At 42.2% G+C, this 20,391-nt stretch overlaps 1 protein-coding gene across 1 annotated transcript in view; it reads left to right on the top strand.

The window, feature by feature from the left end:
- The first annotated feature begins 317 nt into the window (after positions 1-317).
- LOC109033607 (transforming growth factor-beta-induced protein ig-h3) overlaps positions 318-20,391 on the top strand; it is a 50,756-nt gene continuing 30,682 nt past the window's right edge. The window contains exon 1 of the mRNA XM_019046296.2: positions 318-636. Within this exon, the coding sequence (XP_018901841.2) occupies positions 402-636 (235 nt within the window). The 5' untranslated portion in view covers positions 318-401. The remainder of the gene's footprint in view (positions 637-20,391) is intronic.

The following is a 20,391-nucleotide window of genomic DNA, read 5'->3' as shown; positions in this document are numbered from 1 at the left end:
AAAAGTCAGCAATACACTTTTCCTTGCTGGAAAATTACAAATTTCAAGGAAAATTAGAACACGTAAAAACCAAAAAAACCAAAACCATGAAAAAAACCAAACATTGCATTCACGAGGAAATGAAACTATATTAAGAAAGAACCTGACGATACTGAGAAATTTATTGAAGAGTATACTTTGAATCTATTATGTTTCTTGTTAATTACTTGATGATTTTCTTCGGAGCGGGTAGTAGAGCCGGCAACTTGGGGGGCTCCGGCTCGGCTCCGGGCGAGCGTGATGGGATGCCGGGTGGTTTTTTACCGTGGCGGAGTCGGAGTGAGGTCTGGGACGGGCGGCGTCGGCGTCGCGTCGCGGCGGCTCGAGTGCGGCAGTGTGTTGTGTGCCTCGCTGGCGTCGAGATGTCCGCGATCGCGCTTGAGTCGTGCTCGTCGGCGTCGTGCCCGTCTTCCCGCGGCCCCGCGAGCTTCGCCTTGCTCCTGCTCCTCGCCGTCGCGGCGGCCCCGGCCCCGACCGGCTCCGTTATCCAGCTCCCCAACACGACCGGCATCGACGGCCAGCTCACCGAAAACCTCGGCGTCGACAAGTTCTTCTCCCTCTGGATCGTCTTCAACAACGATGACGTCCAAATGTCAGGTCAGTCTCCACACCACACTCCCAGTCACGCCACGCGCCCACCACGTGTAAACAAACCGCACAACCCATAAATTCCTCCTCAAAGTCACGGGTGGGAACCGGGAAAGAATTTTGTTGATGTGAGCACTAAGTTCAGTGATATCGGAAGAATTCCTCTACTCGTTTTTGGCCAATTCTTATGAGTAGAGATCCGGCCGATTTCAGGATAGAGTGGACTAAAAGAGATATCCGTGCTAAAGTGCAAAGTCCAGTGATATCGGAAGAATTCCTCCACTCGTGCTTGGCCAATTCTAATGAGTAGAAATCCACCCGATATCAGAACAGAGTAGGCTAGAAGAGATATCCGTGCTGAAAGGAGGAATAGGAACAGGTATAAAATTGTGTTGATGTGAGTGCAAAGGCCAGTGATATCGGAATGAGTTCTCTACTAGTTTTTTACCAATTGATATGAGAAGAGACCCAGCCGATATCAGGACAGAGTGGACTAAAAGAGATATCCTTGCGCTGAAAGTACGGGTGGAAACAGGTATAGAAATTTGTAGATGTGAGGACCGAGGCAGGTGATTTTAGAAGAATGGAGAATTTACGGGTGTCTGAAATTTGATAAATGTCATGTTTACGCGGAAACTACTGAGTGGACTGCAAACGAGGATAGGTATCCTTCGCTCATAATTTCAGCAGTTATCGGAGGAAATATGACAAAATTATCTAATCTGCTAAAATATATATGTTTAAAGGGAAATGCCGCCAGATGATATATGTAGGCGATGCATGTTTCACTTTTATACATATTCTCATACTATTTATCACATCAGAGAAAAAATTATAAAAAGTACTGCAAAATCATCTTATTCACTACTCCCAAGTGAAGCAATAAATTATGTTCGTATCGATTCTCCATTCTTCTACTCATTTTTGGCTAATTCATATGAGTAGAGATCCAGCCAGTATCAGGACCGTTCGAGTCAGAGTACTTCGTGGATATGCGGCGGAGAAGCTAAACTCTTGTCGATTGAGACGTAATCAATTCATTTTTTTTAAAAAAAATATATTTGGTCTGTTGAGCGTCGGCGAGTTAATTTTGCGTTTCTTGAAATCAGATAATGGCCCGGTGCGAAACCGGAATTTTGGTCAAAAATCCCTGTTACATGCAAGGGATTCACGTAGGACAAGAGGGATAGTCTCGTGTTAACTTTGAAAGCACACCACATGACATTTATCGGTGACTCCGACGAAGTTCGGACTCTGTAAGCTCTTGAACTCGCTACATTAACCGGTAGAGTGCAGCGGAAAACTGCATAATTATGCCGAAGCCAGTGCTCAAAATAATTCGGGCCCTTGACTGCATAGTTTCTTCGTAAGGAATTCTACCTAAATTTTGGAATAATCCGAACAGAGACTTTTTTAAATTATGGATTGAGCCTTATATAAAACGCTCAGAAGTGCGGAAAAATGGCACGCTGGACACGATTCAATGATATTATTAAAAAATCTATATCGAGTTGAAAAAACGCAGCTGAAAACCGTATCTACTACTGAAAATAACTGCGACAGGATTTGCAGGAAGTAAGTGCATATATTCCAGCATAGTTATTTCACTTTATGATTCATTAATTTAGATTCAACCATTTCCGAAAAAGAAAGAAATTGTTCGTCTTCTAAAAGAATTTGGCCTCTTCAAATTTCTAAATTTCTATTGAAATGAAAATTTTAAAGATATAGCGTGTGAACTCAGGAGATATTTTCTCTTTCATTTGGATCAAATTTAACGGAGGGGAAACCAAGTTTTTGGCAAACAAAAGGTACGCCGGGCAGAAGCTTAGAAGAACGCCAAAAGCACCACCATATACCTTATTGGTCCCTTTTTCTTGATTCGTCCATAGGGATGTGGCCTGGAACCAACAGTACCTACACTTGGTTCTTTTCTCCGAATTAATATGGTCATGTTTCCATCAGGAGAGAGGCACCATGTTATTTAAAAATTAAACAAAGATTTTTGCTGACAGTATGATTTTTTGGCAGGGATAAAAAAACAAAGCTCTCACAGTTCATTAAAATACCGGCAACTCTTGCTTTTGTGAACTTTTTTTCTCTATGACCCGTAACAGGCTCCGTCCGGAGTTGACTACTCCCACTTACCATCACAATTTTAAATGAAACATTGCGTGAATAAAAAAGTTTTCTGGAACAAGACCCCTATGACCGCCCACACTTTTCCTCGTTCAGTTTTTGCACCGAAATCGCGAGATTTTCGCGGAGACGACACGTATCAGTTATCAAGAGCTGTTAATGGAGGATTTTACGAGCGGTCGACAGGAGAGTCTCTTGGTTGCGATTAAGTGAGCGAGATGATCGTTTATTTATAATCTGTCCATTTACCAACATTATCAAGTGCCGTCAAGCGGGAAATCGCCGTCTCCATCTCATGTTATTATTCGCGAACTCAGTGGCGTTTTGGTCCCCTTTCGCCGGCGGCAACCTACGAGATTGAATGTCAACGTCTCGTCTCAGAGAGCACGGTGATCGACATCACTACTAGAATTTGGTTTCATTTCCTTGCCCAAATGATGTCCCTTCCATGCAAAAAAAAAAAAAAAAACGGTTAAAAGTTTCGAGGACTATTGGAAAAGTATTTTCAGCCTACTGCTGTGTATATCGTGGGCAATTAACAATCACGGGAAATTGAAGAGCATTTTGTGCGTTGCCCACGCAAATTTTAATCAGTGAAATGAATGATCCATTGGTAAAGGGGCTCCTAAACTACGATCTCGGCTTTGAGCGCCTGCAATCGTTTGTGATACTTCACACTTTCCTGTGAAGTTAGTTTAGTTGCCTATTCGACCCTAACCCATTGAAGGACACTGATTTCACGGTTCACATTCACGATTTTGCAAGTGGTAAAATCACTGACTCCCCTGGTAAAAATTGGCGATAGGAGCTGCGTTTCAAAATACCATAGGAATTCTTATAGCCGACAGAAGAAGGCGATAGAAAATCATATAGCTGGCTGTAGGAAGTGGAAAAAATCATACGGCCGGGCTTCACGAAGCGATAAAAAATTATACAGCCGGGCTATAGTTCCTATCGCCGGGCTTTACACTTTATCGCCTGGCTGTTGCTTTTTCGCAATCGGCTATAAAAGGCTCTAAGAAATTGTGTAGAAATTCGTGTGCTTTGTAAATCCTAAGTTTGTACGGAATCATCTTAATATTTACAAAACGAACATTATATTTTCCTTTACTACGTATTTTTTTTCATCAATTAAAATGAGAATAATCCATACAGAGTGTGCAAACATTTCAAAGTCATGAGTTGAAAAACGCTGACTCCACGAGATTAAATATTAGAGCCTAACACAAAGCGGAGCGGTGGCGCACTGGCGCCTACAAACCTAACAGGGATACTTCACGCATTGCGCAATGCGTGAAGTATCCCTGTCAGGTTTGTAGGCGCCAATGCGCGTTTCGCGCTGGCTGCCCGCCCGCCGCGCCGCGCCGCAGCGTACCATGGCGCTTGAAGCGACTATTTCACACCAGAGGTATTGCACAGTATCATACGAAATTCCAGGCGCTTCAACATGTTAGAAATGGCAGGCATCCTTCAAAAGTACGGAGCTTTCCTCGAAAAATAAATCAAGATACTACGGCCCAAAAAGAGAGCGGTAGTCCAAAAACTCACTAAGTCCTAGCATCCGTAATTAGTAACGTTTAGCATACACTTTATCGGCAGGCTGTTGCTAATCGCCATCAGCTATAAAAGGCTATAAGAAATTGTGTTGCCGGCTATAGAAGCTATTGGAAATCTTACAGCCGGCTGTAGGTCTATGGTAATTTGGAACACAGATTCTACTGCCAATTTTTACCAGGGGATCTGTAGGTCGCAAATGATCAGTGTGATAATTTGCCACTTTTTCGCGTGTGATTTTTGACGCGCAACTTTCAAGCTCGTAAAAATAACCAGTTTTTCACTTATTTGGGTAAAGGAAATGTTTTCAACCTCATTGTACAGAAAGAAATAGTGAAAAAAAAAGATTTCTTTCAAGTTTCTAAGCGTTCTAACGTCTTTTGAGCAAAGGAGAAACCAAACTCCAAATATGTTTGTCCGCTTATCCGGCGTCTTCGGCCATAACATTTTATCGTGCAGACACTAAGCGACTAATTACTCAAATTCAATCTAAATTAACAAAGAGGACCAGGACCACGTCCTTTATGATCTCTTAATCCCACTCAAGAATCTTTTACGACTCATTTTACGAGCCATGTTACCAAGGTGTCACAAGCTCTCTTTTACGACCTTTCCTTGAAGGGCCCTCACACTAAATGCCCCCCTCCCAATCCACCGTGAGCGGAAGTCCGAGAGATATTTTGTCTCCGATCACGGCTCCACGAGGAAATTCGTCCGCGGACATGGGGACGGGGGCAGTTTCCGGTGATGACGTCACGTTCCTGGTGAATTAGTACTTTCTCCGCGCGCGAAATCAGTGTCCGAGGCTGGACGCGGCGAGGGAGCCCCCCTGGGAAAAGATTTCCGACGCCCCGGCCCCGGCCCCGGCCCAGGGAGACCCCGAGACAACAAATTAAGACAATTGAGCCGAGGGCCCGAGCGGCCCATTATCCCCGGCGATCTTAAAGGCATTCGGTGATCCGACTCCAAACACTCGACATGACAACAGACCTGTTCCAATGACCGCGCATCTTCGCCCCTGATGCCGCTCCGTGCGCTAACATCGGAGACCAGAGGTAGAAACTTCTGCTTTCGGGCATTCAACACTTCCCTATGAACAATTCTGCCGTGCTGAGGAAAAACGCAGTATGAGCCTTCAAACGTTGCCATATTTCCGTCAATGAAAAACGAAATTACTGGGAAAATTCTGAGTATTTTTTATCCAATTTTTTAGGCAATTTTTTGCACAGCTTAATCTACATATACACTGGCAAAAAAACACATTGGATCTAGAGTCTGGACTCTTAAAAACATCAACAAGAAAAAATACTCTTGATTCAATCGGATTTTAGCTTAAATCAAGAACCAATAAACCTCTTAATTTGAGCGGATTTCCTTTTGATCCAAGCTTAAATCTGATTGAATCAAGAGTATTTTTTCTTGTCAATGTTTTCAAGAGTTTGGACGCTACATCCAATGTGTTTTTTTTTTCCAATGTATATTCAAGAAAAATTTTAAGAAAAAATATGCAGTATAACTTTTCTTAAAACTAAAATTTTTGTCGGGGGGGGGGGGGGGGGGAGGCAACAGCAGAATGCTCTCACGGCGTTCTTTCTTGGAGCGGCAGAATTGTATGGGAGCAACATATTTTCCCAAATTCTGCAGATGAACCAGCCCAAATCAAGTTAGGACCAATCTTAGAAAAAACTTGAACATTATCGCACCTACCGACAAAGGCGTCCAACGTCCAGTGACGTCACCGAGTGACCAAGACCTATCTGTTTTTATTGCCCTCCGACTCAGTTCTCTGTACTGACTTCCGACACTTGACCTCAGTTCATAATTGTTTGAAATGATAAGAAATCTCCTCAAATGTTTATTGAAGGAAGTGTTGGGGAATTTTTTCCTATATAGACGATTGTCGTTTATCCCTGGAAAAATATCTTCGAGATGAGTTTTTTTTTCGATTGGGCCTTAGGTTTAGGAGCCCCATGATGTGCAACTTTCAGAAATGACAATTTACTCTTGGCCATTGGAGGCACTCTACCGCATCCAAGGTAAGTGAAACCGAGAGGATCCTTAAACGGAGAGTACTCCCGTGTCGCTACAGATTTAATAGCTCGATGTCAATAATCGTGGCACGGCTGAGCACGATGTCAATAATTCTGTGCGAAGGAAAAACATCACATGAATACTCGGACGTTGTCAAATTCCGCTCTAAAAATACCCATTTTTTGGGAAACTTACGAATTTTTTTCTGTGAAACGTTCGTAAAATTTTACTGTAAATTTTTTCTAGTGCATACGAAGTATGCTTTTAAGGAAATATAGTAAAATTTCACTCAAAAATAAATATTTTATAGTATTAAATTTGACAGCTATTGAATGACCATACGACGTTCCTCCATAGTACGGTAAAATACCGTAGATACCTTACTCAACTGCAAATTCCATCCGACGAAAATTATTTGACAAGGATACCCACGTTTCACTTCTCTCTGTTGATTGTTGTGGGAAGGCGCATGCAGAGCTGCAGGAGTCAAATCATTACAAGTCGTGAAAGCTGTTTTTGATTAGTGGAGATAAATGAAGGGATATTAACAGTAGCACCTGTAGCAGCCGTTAGTTGATTTTTCTCTATGTATGGAAATGCCTCTCCCCTATAATTTGGGGGTATGCCCGAATACTTCCCTTAATGTACATTTTCGGATATCATTTAAAACAATGATAAACTAAGGTCATGTATGAGAGGTCAGTACGGAGTACTCAGGTAATGATAACTGATAAGTCTTGGTAACTGGGTGGCATTGCTGGATGTGTGACGGTGAAGTACGATAAAAAATCAAATTTTTGGTAAGACGGCACATCCAATGTAGACCAATATTTATGACAAGGCGGGCGCACCGAGTTTATCAATCTCAACTTGATATGGACTGATTCATTAGCGGAATTTGGAAAAAAATCTGTGCAAAATAATTTATACTCAAAATTTGATCGATGGTGACGAACCTGACGATTCTTTTGTATTTTTTCGATCATTCGCCACATGACGGTGATGGGTTAAAAACTCCGTTCTGGGAATTGCCTGTAATTCTTTTTCAGGCATGCAGGATTGCCTTCGGTGGGTTCGAGTTTGATCTGTCTCTTGCATCTTTCTCTTCTCTCAAAATTCGAAATGTCTGAGACCTCGCAGTTTCAAGAAAGAGGCAGGTCAAGACACCCGGACCCACACGGGTGCTCCCTGAAAAATTATGATTATATAACTAGCCGCACGTATAGAAAAAGTCAGAGGTTGGTTTAGAGATCTAAAGAAGAACTGTTGCCAATCCCGAAAAAGAGCAAATTACCCGGGATGCGCCAGCTCCAAAATACGTTTCAAGGAGGCTTTTAAACTTTACCATTAAAAAACTCACGAATGCTCGTACATCAAAATCATGTTCAACTAAACTTCATTAATTTATCGCATCGAAACCGTATAGTTATTCGATTTCAAATAAAAATAATACATACACGTAGATGCATTATGTAGAATCTTATTCATGTTACTTTGTACTATAATCACTCTCCCTTCGGAGAGCTACACTGGAAAAAAAACACATTGGATCTAGAGTCCAGATTCTTAAAAAAAATAGCAAGAAGAAAAAGTACTCTTGATTCAATCAGAATCTAGCTTAAATCAAGAACCAAGCCTCTTAATTTAAGCGGATTTCGTTTTGATTCAAGCAAAAATCCTATTGAATTAAGAGTATTTTTTCTTGTCAATGTTTTCAAGAGTCTGCAGGACATTCAATGTGTTGTTTTTCCAGTGTACCTTAATCGTCCGCGGGTTTTTCGTTCCTGTTCCCGGCACTCTAACTTTCCCGAAGAACTTTGATCCGTAGATTGGTTCCATGAATAAAAAACCAACAATTTTCACGCAGGGACTACTTGATTTGATTAACTTGCGAAATAGAATGTGCTCACATTCATGAAAATGACCGCGAATCCTCGCAAACAGCCACGAGCACTCGATTGCGCGCGAACGCGGACCTCGAAAATTCGACGTGGGGCATGATCGTAGTTTCGTAGATGTCGCGGATTCGTGACAAAGGTTCACGCCCGAAACTTCAAAGCGCAATTCCCTTGTCCATATGAACTGAGAGTGAATGAGTCAATTGACACATTCGAAAAAAAAAGCAAGTGATGTAAGCAGAACCTTAGGTTACGCTCATTTAAAAATCCAGGAAGGCGATCAATTTTTAAGTCAACTTTTTGTCGCTCCTCTGGCGCACAGTGGATCGAGTCGATAGGAGAGGTCGGACAAACTTTAGAAACTTTAAACGCTTATAACTCTGTACATACAAACGTTTGAGGTTCTAAAAGTGGCTCCATTGTTTCTGTCGTAAAATTGTCTTCTGAATGTTCCTCATTGTTTAAAATATGACGAAATGACCATCAAAATTTGCAGTTTTAGACAAAAATTTCATGTCCGGCCTCTCAAATTGACTCGATTCACTGTGTGGCGTAAGGGCGTACCTCGACTTCCGCATGAGCCCCAGAAAGCATGGAGTAATATGGGCAACAGAGCTCACGTGGGAATTGATGTTACACGCCCTTACGTTAGAGGGGCGATGATTTTTCATAGTACTTCAATTTTTCAAAACAGTATGGCCCTATCAAGAACAGTTTCATAGTTTCGATAATATTTTCAAATCATCGCTGATTTGCAGTGCCTACCTTCACATTATAAAACGCAATCCTAACCGACGTGAATGGAATAATATAAAAGACAAGCATGAGGACAGGTCTGCATCAAAGTAAAAGTGACATTTTAACTATCCGCGACATTGCGATTACCTGCAGGTGGTTAGAGGGATCCTGTTCGACGTGCTCGAGTGCAGTCCTCGGGAAGTTCGATATTTTTCTCCGTCTGAGCATCTTGTCTGCAATTATAAGGATAATTACAGGCCGGGGCTTTAGCGACGACGCCGCGGCCACTTGAATCCGTCGACGCCAAAACCTAACAAGTCCATTTTCTCACGAGCCCTACGACCTGTAAGACTGCTTGTAATCCAAAGCTCACCGAATGATGGACATACTCGGTTTTAACATCGACATGTTAGTTTATCCTTGACTTTGAACCGCGGCGGGAAGCTGGCGCAGGCTAAGAGGAGCTAATTTTCAGTTCGGAACTTCCAAGCCGCGCTGCAATTCATTTAGGTACGTCAGCCGGAGCGTGAAAACAGATTTCCCGCGACGGAGAAGGAAAACCCCCCTGCGGGCAAACGTGAATCATGCTAGCTCCGCGCAGGTAAAATCCAGATTTACCTGATCCTTAAGGAAGCGCTGTTGCTTCAGTAAGTCCTCCTATTAAAAGGGTCAAAGTAATTACAAAGGTAAATTGCATGATTATTGATTTTAAATCAAGACCCTGAATCGTAGGTATTAATTTAATTACATGTGACCGTCCAAAACGGCCTTGCTGCCCCTCCCCGCCCCCAAGCCTCCCCCCTCTGGCTACGTGCCTGACTACAGCTTTATCAATCAATTTCAACAATCAGCCCGCTGGGTGGGCATGGGGACCCTGGTAAAAATTGGCAGTAGAATCTGTGTTCCAAAATACCATAGACCTAAAGCCGGCTGTAAGATTTCCAATAGCTTCTGTAGCCGGCTGTACAATTTCTCATAGCCTTTTATAGCCGATGGCGATTAAGCAACAGCCAGACCATAAAGTTTATGCTAAACGTTACTAAATACGGATACTAGGACTTGGTGAGTTTTTGGACTACCACTCTCTTTTTGTGCCGTAGTATCTTGATATATTTTGCGAGGAAAGCTCCGTACTTTTGAAGGATGCCTGTCATTCTTAATATGTTGGAGCGCCTTCAATTTCTTATGATACTGTGCAATACCTCTGGTGTGAAATAGTTGCTTCAGACGCCGTGGCACGCTGCGGCGCGGCGGGCGGGCAGAGAGCGCGAAACGCGCATTGGCGCCTACAAACCCAACAGTGATACTTCACGCATTGCGCAATGCGAGAAGTATCCCTGTTAGGTTTGTAGGCGCCAGTGCGTCGCCGCTCCGCTTTGTGTTAGGCTCTAATACTTATAATCTCGCGGAGTCAGCATTTTTCAACTCATGATTCTGAAATTTTTGCACACTCTGTAGGGATTATTTTCATTTTAATTGAAGACAAAAAATGTGTTTTAAAGGAAAATATAATGTGTGTTTTGTAAACATTAGGGTAGTTCCGTAAAAAACTTAATGATTTCCAAATGAAAAAAAATGTGTTTTAAAGGAAGATATAATGTGAGTTTTGTAAACATTAAGGCAGTTCCGTAAAAAACTTAATGATTTCCAAAGCACACAAATTTCTACACAATTTCTTATAGCCTTTTATAGCCAATGGCGATAAACTGCATAGCCCGGCGATAGAAACTATAGCCCGACTGTACTTTTTTATAGCTTCGTATAGCCCGGCTATATGATTTACTCCGTTTTCTACAGCCAGCTATATGATTTTCTATGGCCTTCTTTAGACGGCTATATAAGAACTCCTATGGTATTTTGAAACGCAGCTCCTATCGCCAATTTTTACCAGGGGACTGTCCCATGGTTCCGAAAACCGACTGTTAAAAATCGTTCAAAAACTTATCAAGGGTCTCGATGTAAAAATATCCCTGCTTGATGGGGCTTTGTCGATCAAGGCCATTCAACAGGAGACCAATAAAGGTTCAATAATGAAAGTGGTAGTGGTAGCGGCAACTATGCTTAACGCAACCAATTGATTAGCATCCTGCTCCTCGTTGATCTTGCCTGCTCCTGCCTCCCCTCCTCCCATCTCCGGCCACCTCTCTACTTAGGTTAGGGTTTCGGCTACCGTCCGTTTCAGGGTCGAGACGGCGGGACCTCTTGACTCCCGACTTGACGCGCCCTAGGTTAGGATCATCGTTGCCCCATCCCATGCAATCACCCAAACAGTGGTGGACCCGGAGAAGGGCTGATAAGAGGGAGGGGTCTTTTTTAAATGAACCGCCGATTATTAAAATTTTTAGAAAATTTAGCTCCAAAACTAAAAATGTTGCCGGTGAAAATTGATAGATTCTACGAAATTCATCGAATATTTCAAGACGCTTCTTTAAAGATAGGCGGAGTACCAAAAACGCGAAAACAATGTAAAGGGACAGTATATCAGTGGCGTGGCGTGAATTGCGATGTATCGATTGTTATGGCATTTAAACCTATGGTAAAGAATCGATTATTAAGGTGTTCGCTACGAACACCCTGTTAATCGATCATTTTCCGTAGGTCTATATGACGCAGATCAATCGATATATCGCAAAGCACGCCACGCCACTGCAGTATATCGACGGTGAGACTGCCAAACCACGAACCTCAGTTTGCGACGTTGTGGACCTCCTGGCATACTTTATTTTTTAAATGGAGAACTTCTCAGCGTCAATTCTTAAAAACTTCCTTGATTTTTCTTCTCAATGGGGGGCAAAATTCTGGAAAAACTCTAAGGAATGAAGTTTCTCTCGTATTTTTTTAAAAAAAATAAAATAGAGACGCGGGGATTTTAAGACACCGCAATTGGTTTAGGAGTTTCACCGTCGATATGTAGTTGAAAAGAGCGATATTTTTGGCCAAGGAAAGAAAATGAAATTGAAAAAATTCAATTTTGTGGTCACGTTTTACGTTAATCTCATCGTGAAGCTATGCAGTGTTCTCATCGTGCTTATTGTCGTTTGCTGTTCCTTTCTCCTGTATGACGATATTTCACATCTATTATTTTGTAACACTTTCTTAGTTTGGGTTGACGTAAAATTAGGATCAATTTTCTGACACTGAATCATAAGTAATCGAGCGATTTTTGCACAGCTTTGGTCCAAATTTTGGAAGCATTGACATCAGTAACATAGAACATATCGAAATTTATCAACATATAAGAATTTTTATATTATTACCATTTAAGAGGTAAAATGAATACATTTTTAAATTTCACATAAAATCATGTTTGAAATATCTAGTTAATTACATTTTAGTGTTATTTATTTAACCTTTAATAATAAAATATGAAAGTTTGAGCTTTTTCAACTAATCATAAAGATATTCATGAAGTTATTCCATCATTGCAGTAACAAAAATAAAATATTTTCTAAGGAAAGCGAGGGGAAGGATCGATGTTTCTGCCGCCAAAAATTAAATGCGTATCAAATTGTTGAAAAAGTTTAGAAGGCCTCTTCTCCTAAACGCAGGTTTTGTCGGGCATTCGAGTGGACAAAGCTGCAACAACCTTTCCAGTCTGTGGCACGAGTTTCCGTGACATGAAAAGTCATGTTGCGGTTTTCCGGCGGTCAAGTGGGGGCGGCGGCGGTTTGCGAGCGCTCAATGACAGATCCGCTGGCATTTGAACCTGTTAGTGGATAGAATCCTTGTACATCCTTTGACATAAGAGCCATAGATTGTTCACTTTCCAACGAGAGTCAATGTTCATCAGAAACGACGCATGTTGAGCTTCGGGTGGGTCGGTTAATTTAGAAATGAACAGCTCGAATGTGGACGATGCAATGCTAACACCGTGAGGTAGGAGGGTCAAAACATTGGTCAGTTTTTTTTATTGCCCGAAGCTCGGCGCAAGCTGTGAATGAAGTCTGACAAACGCAGTCACGCGGTCTGTTTTTGAACACCAATGCTACCTCTACTCCTCACGAAGTGTCAAATTTGTAAATATTAACGAGCATTGAAGTATCTCTATACGAGGAGGATACATGTAAGTCCTATAGAAGGGCTTGGGGACAAAGCGCATAAGTGCAGTTTTTGAAATATTGAGTTATTAATGATTTCAAGTACAACTACCTAGTCTAAATGCATATTCTATGAAATATTCGATCCCAAATTCCAATTTTTAAGCATCAGAACGTCAGTTTGAACTTTCCTTCCGCCATTAGGATCCATGTAATTTCAAAATTTCAAACGCGTATTTCTAGAAGTAACAAAAAGTGATGACGAGGACTTGAGATGAAAAGGAGAGGCCCTCGGTGCGGCGATCAGCATGTGACACATATTAGCGCCTACAAGACTGCATGAATACTTCACGCATAGCGTCAAACATAGCGCGGTCAGCAGCGGTCGCCGTGTAACGCATAGCGCCTACAAGACTGCATGAATACTTCACGCATTGCGTCAAACACAGTGCGTTTAGCAGTGGTCGGCGTGAAAGGCATAGCGCCTAAAAGAGTGTAGGAATACTTCACGCATTGCGCCAAACAAAGTGCGATCAGCACGGCGGCGCGGCGGTGGAAGTTAAAATCATTGATCCACATTTATGATGGTTCCTCCATAATTTTTTCGTTCATTTCTTATTAATGGAAGGCACTATCCACACAGAGACAGTTTTACGGAACTTAACTTTCGCGCCAAGTTCCGTGAATTTTTGCTAATAGTGTTGACAGGGCTTCCGCAAAAAATGTATCCAACACGAGTAAACGCGTCTTGCATCCCTCTTCCTCCGGCACGTTCACTTGACGGTTTTTATTGATGTTTCAAAACGAATGAGAAGGGAGCGGCAAAATACAGGCGGCCCATGGGCGGCAAGTAGGTAAATCCGGCCCTGTACCTAAACTTCCTTTTTAAAATTTACTTTAAAAACTCACCTACTTTACAGTATTAAGAATTCTCATATTCTGTCACAAAACACCATAAGAGTAGGCACGAGGCAACTCAATCATAAGGGCAACTGCATACTGACGTGCAAAGGAAGAATGCCGTATGAACACTTAAAAGTTGCCAAATTTCGATAAAATGCTTAGAATTTAGGAAATTTATTCATATTTTTCCTTAGAATTTTCCAAAACTTTATAGTCCAGTCAATCTAGCATTTTTCTGGGAAAATCTATATATAGAAGGTTTTTTTGCGGAAACATGTTGCATTAGGCTACCAGAACAACATATCAAAAGTTTACCAAAATCGGCCGTCCGCTAAGGCCGCCATCTTGAAAAAAGGGGGGGCGGGGGGCCAAAATACGCCGCCGGCGACCGGTTTTTAGCTTATATCTTGAAAAATATCGATCCTACGGAAAAATGTCACTGAACCTTTTAAAAAGATCATAAAATTTCCTATTAGAAACACTATACATTTATCAAGTTGCGACTTCTGGTTCGTGAGATATGGCGGTAGTTTCCTGCGGCTAGGAAAGTCAAATCTTGCGAGAAATCACGTTTTTTCAACAAAATCTGTAATTATCTTAAAAACGGCGAGTCTGAGGCAAAAAAGTGTTCTCACCGGAATGAAAGAGCATGAAATTTCCATGCTAAAAATGCTTATGAATTCACTAGGGGGTCCGCCCCCGGAGCGCTATGCGGTCCGAACCAACGGCGGCTACTACGCGGTGAGGCTCGGCTTGGCCGCGCCATGAATTGTTGCGGTCCAAGATGAAACGGCTTCACTTTTTTGGTAGATTTACCGCGAGGGTAAGTCATATTATCCATTTAAATATGTGCTAATTTCCTTTCATCATGAACCCCCCCCCCCCCCCTCCCCCTTTAGGTCATGCATGTTGTATAGTTAATAAATGTCAACGGTCGCGCTTGAAGATAATGTTATTATTTTATGCTTTCTTATTCAAATTAAATTTGTCAAACAACAAATCTTCTTTTTTCAAAGTAACTAAAAGGAAATGAATTAATACAAAATATAGAAAGAGGGAGTTTAAATTCATCCTCTGCTTCCTCTTCGATCAGTGTTTCTGCTTGATTGCTGCATCCCAAGCCGGAACAATGTAGACAAATGTCACTGCATGGTAGACCAGCTCTCTTACAAGAGCAGCGGTTACTACAGCCTTTCGAACATGTACATGAGATGATTTGTAAAAGTTCTTGGGGGGGGGGGGGGGTCAGGCGGGTTGAGCATAGGCACAAGGAGAAGCCTGAGTTCCGAAGATTTCCACCCCCATTCCTTGGGATTCCGTTTTCTTCCTCTCCAGAGTTGAACTTGATAATATACACGTAAGAAGTGTTGTTTGCACGCATCTGAAGTTGGAGGCAACGTTTGCAGTTTCACCTCAGTTTTTGCCTTGCCAAAGCACGATTAAAACATTGAAATCTGCATTTGTTCAAAGCAGTAACTGATTTTTCAGCACCATACAGCAAAAGAACGAGTTGCTCACCCGCTTGACAAAGCTCATCTTGAGTGCAGTCGGTTTCATCAAATTTCTCAGCAATACAAGAGACTTCGCCACATTTTTCTAACAGTTTAATAAATTTGCCTTTGCCCTTGCCACGAAATGCTGAAGTAGTATCACATCCACTGACGACATGGATAAACAGAATGCTCTTCTTCAAATTTACATTCGATGTTCGCAATTGATTTGAGCTAAAAATTTGGGCTGCATATTTGCCCTTACCTGGTTTGAGTAATAGGACGTCGCTTGATGCAGGCGTCAAAGCTATCATTAGAACAAGGAGGTCAATGTCTTCACCAACGATTAGAGTACCTATATTGAGAGAGTATGGCCACCGGTGTTACCACCTCTGATTGGCTCAGCCATCTTAGGCTGAATGGAGCCCTTAGGACCCAAAAATGGCGGACGCCATAAATTAATGTGATGCAAAATGACTCAAATTGTAGTTTTCTTTGCTTATCGTAACGAGAAATTTACCCAAATGCACTATTGCGATTCTTTACATATTTTTAAGGCTAATCGTGTGCAATTTTTGAGAAAAATTATCTTAGATGTAGTAAGGTTGGCAGCAAGTGCGGTTGGTGAAAACCGTCAAAAGTTGGCAATGACCCCCCTCCTATCCACAAAAACCAAAACAAAGCACCGCCATTTTTGGGTCCTAAAAGTCTCTCCATGGGGCCCAGTGGCCATACTCTCTCAATATAGGTACTCTACCAACGATAACAACTTGTTTCTTCGTTCCTCTCGGCAGACTGATAGCTTCATTTACGATGAGAGTATCCGCATCGTCCTCTGCTTGAGATACTTTAACTTGACTCCCTGTAGTAAAGTGTTTCGATAGCAAGCAAATCAAACGCGCCTCATTCTTTTCATTATAGATAGAAGCAAGTCCTGGGCCACGGATAGAGGAGTGTCCTCAAAAAAAATTAAGGCAGGACATTTCTTAAAGCTATAACGTCGTCACCTTTCAACGCTTTTTGTAGAATCTGTTGCGCTTTTTGTTCGTATCCATCAAAAACAATTGAACCTTCAAGACCATCATGCTTTTCAACATATAGGTATTAATAAACGATTCCACCGCTTAAGGTAATAAACGAAGAAATGCTTGTCTTATTCCTATTTCTATATTTTGTATTAATTCATTTCCTTTTAGTTACTTTGAAAAAAGAAGATTTGTTGTTTGACAAATTTAATTTGAATAAGAAAGCATAAAATAATAACATTATCTTCAAGCGCGACCGTTGACATTTATTAACTATACAACATGCATGACCTAAAGGGGGAGGGGGGGGGGGGGGTTCATGATGAAAGGAAATTAGCACATATTTAAATGGATAATATGACTTACCCTCGCGGTAAATCTACCAAAAAAGTGAAGCCGTTTCATCTTGGACCGCAACAATTCATGGCGCGGCCAAGCCGAGCCTCACCGCGTAGTAGCCGCCGTTGGTTCGGACCGCATAGCGCTCCGGGGGCGGACCCCCTAGTGAATTCATAAGCATTTTTAGCATGGAAATTTCATGCTCTTTCATTCCGGTGAGAACACTTTTTTGCCTCAGACTCGCCGTTTTTAAGATAATTACAGATTTTGTTGAAAAAACGTGATTTCTCGCAAGATTTGACTTTCCTAGCCGCAGGAAACTACCGCCATATCTCACGAACCAGAAGTCGCAACTTGATAAATGTATAGTGTTTCTAATAGGAAATTTTATGATCTTTTTAAAAGGTTCAGTGACATTTTTCCGTAGGATCGATATTTTTCAAGATATAAGCTAAAAACCGGTCGCCGGCGGCGTATTTTGGCCCCCCGCCCCCCCTTTTTTCAAGATGGCGGCCTTAGCGGACGGCCGATTTTGGTAAACTTTTGATATGTTGTTCTGGTAGCCTAATGCAACATGTTTCCGCAAAAAAACCTTCTATATATGGATTTTCCCAGATGACCCTTATTTAGAGCTAAATTGACTGGACTATTAGATGAAATTGCGAATAAAATTTACCATAAAATTGGAGGAAAATATTCATAAGCTTACCAAGAAATTCGTGTTTTGTCACAGGAAATTTGGCGACGCCTGAAGGCTCATACGGCGTTTTTCCTTACATGGCAGTATAGACCGTCTCGAGACTCTTTTTTACCAGGCAGAGATTGAACCAGCGGTGCCGTCATCGTGTTTCTGCGGCAACATTTTGCACATGAGGAATAGATAATGAAAGCAGAATCCTCGACCTCTTTTCGTCTCTGATGACTAAAAAGTCGGTGACTCAGTTATTTCGGGAAAAGCTGGGAGCACTAATAAGAAACGGTTAAAATCGATGAAGCGCCGTAGGACAGTAAGAGACGGGGGGGGAAAGGGGGCAAGCCCTGTGATCTCGGTCATGCACTTAAAGCTCCAAGTTAATTATGCATAATGCGTCTCGAATTCCGTGCAAACACGCAACGTCCTCAAAAGTTATACCTACCACAAGCAAGGATCGATTCTTTTCGCACGCCCAAGAAGCTTTCAACAACGGCTCTCTCGCGGGCGCTCTAATGAAATAATCCCCATCACCAATTCGCGCTCGAAAGAGGAGTATGATCGTCTATCGAGTAATATGTGACCATTCACAAGGGCGGAATATCGATGACCAAAGTGCAAAACCTGTACCTCTATTGCGATGTTTCAAAATTACCGTTCCTGTTTTCCTTTTCTAGGACGAGAAGCCAACTTTACGGCTGCAGCATATTCTGCTAACTGAGAAAAAAAAACCATGCAAGTTTTCTATAAAATACCAGTTACTGGCTCCCTAAAGAAAAAAGAGGGCATGACATGAAGTCTGCAACGTCGCAAACGGCGATACGAGTTTTTGCTTTATGACTGCGTGAATTACTTCACGCGTTGCGTCCAACACAGTGCGTTCAGCAGCGGTCGGCGTGATACGCACAGCGCCTACAAGACTGTTGGAATACTTCACGCATTGCGCCAAACACGGTGCGGTCTGCGCGGCGCGGCGGCGGCATGGCAGTTAAAATCATTGATCCACATTTATGTTTGTTCTTTCATAATTTTTTCGTTCATTTCTTATTAATGGATGGGATTGTCCATACAGAGACATGTTTACGGAACTTAACTTTCGCGCAAAGTTCCTTGAACTTTTGCTAGTAGTGTTGACAGGGCTTTCCAAAAAAATGTGTTCCACACGAGTAAATGCGTCTTATGCACCCCTCCCCGCTGAAGCGTTCATTTAATGGTTTTTATCGAGTTTCAAAACGAATGAGAAGGGGGCGGCAAAATATAGGCGGCCCATGGGCGGCAAGTAGGTGAATCCGGCAATGTGCAGCATATGAAATTTATTCGCGCAACTTGCTACAACAACTGATTTGTGTAACTTGTTGCTGCAACTGATTTCCATTCGTGTTATTCGTTGCAGCAACTGATTTCCGTTCGCAAAACTTGTGCAGCAACTTATTTCCATTCGCGCAACTCGTTGCATTCACTGATTTTCATTCGCGCAATTCGTTGTAATACAAGATTCCCACGTTCGCCATTCATTTCAGCAACGCATTACTGCTCTTACAACTCGTTTCTGCAGCTAATTTCACTCGCAAGACTCGTCGCAGAAGCTGCTTCCCGTTTCTGCCTCCCTTATTACAGCAAAAATTTTCATCCCCACAATTGACAGAAACTGATTGCCGTTCATGAGACTTGCCGCACCAAAATATTTCGCCTTTCACGCAATTCGAAGATCCTTATTCCCACTACACGTTGCAGCAACTGATCCTTATTCCTGCTACACGTCGCAGCAACTGATCTCCATTTGCTCAACTTGCTGCAGCAACTTATCTCCACTTGCTCAACTCGTTGCAGCAACTGATTTCCATCCGCTTAAATCGTTGCATCAACTGATTTCCATCGGCTTAAATCGTTGCAGCAACTGATCTTCATTCGCTCAACTCGCTGCAGAAATTGATCTCCATATGCTCAACTTGCTGCAGCAACTGATCTTCATTCACTTAATTCGCTGCAGGAACTGATCTCCATTCGCTCACTTTGCTGCAGCAACTGATCTACATTCGCTCAACTCGTTGCAGCAACTGATTTCCATTGGCTTAAATCGTTGCAGCAACTGATCTCCATTCGTTCACTTTGCTGCAGCAACTGATCTTCATCCACTCACTTCGCTGCAGCAACAAATCTTCATCCACGCAATTCTCTGCTGCAAGTAACCGCGCTAAAACGTCTCACGGAGACACAGCCTTAGAAATGGCAATAAGTCGAGAGACTGATGCTGAGCGATCGGATCGGGCTGAAACTGAGATGACTGAATACTCGTCGGAGCGGGGTCGTCGACATCGGCTGCGCTGACAGGCTCGTCAACGCACGGCACGGCACAGCCCACGGCGGCGAGCGTGGCGCGGCAGCTGGCTCATTCATATTTTACGTCTCATCATAGCGTGTCCCCCGCGTTACTCTCATTCATAAATTAAAGACGGACGGTATACTACACCGAGAATGGAAACTTTTTTTCATCGAGAGAGACTCAGTCACCGAGAATCAATATGGTCACAGATCACAAACAATGCAGGAGAATGTTAAATATAGGTGAAAACTCCTATCTATGAACTATCGGTGAGGTGCTTTTTTTTTTACAAATCAACGTTTCAGGAGGAACTTCCCGTCTATTCTGCCGTGCTAAGGAAAAACGCCGTATGAGCCTCCAGGCATTGCCAAATTTCTTTTGATCAAACACGAGCTTCTTGGTAAACTTATGAGTATTTTCTCTCCAATTTTTCAGACGATTTTGCTCGCAATTTCACCTAAAGTTCCTGAAAATTTAAAGGAAAAATATTTATAACTTTCCTCAAAAATGAACATTTTATCAAATGAAATTTGGCAACTCTCGAATGTTCATACGGCGTTCTTCCTTAGCACGGCAGTATTGGTCGGTATATCGAA

Source organism: Bemisia tabaci, chromosome 4 (assembly GCF_918797505.1).
Source record: "Bemisia tabaci chromosome 4, PGI_BMITA_v3".
NCBI classification, from domain to species: domain Eukaryota; kingdom Metazoa; phylum Arthropoda; class Insecta; order Hemiptera; family Aleyrodidae; genus Bemisia; species Bemisia tabaci.
The sequence above is the reverse complement of the archived record's forward strand: the minus strand, read 5'-3'. Positions and strand labels throughout refer to the sequence as shown.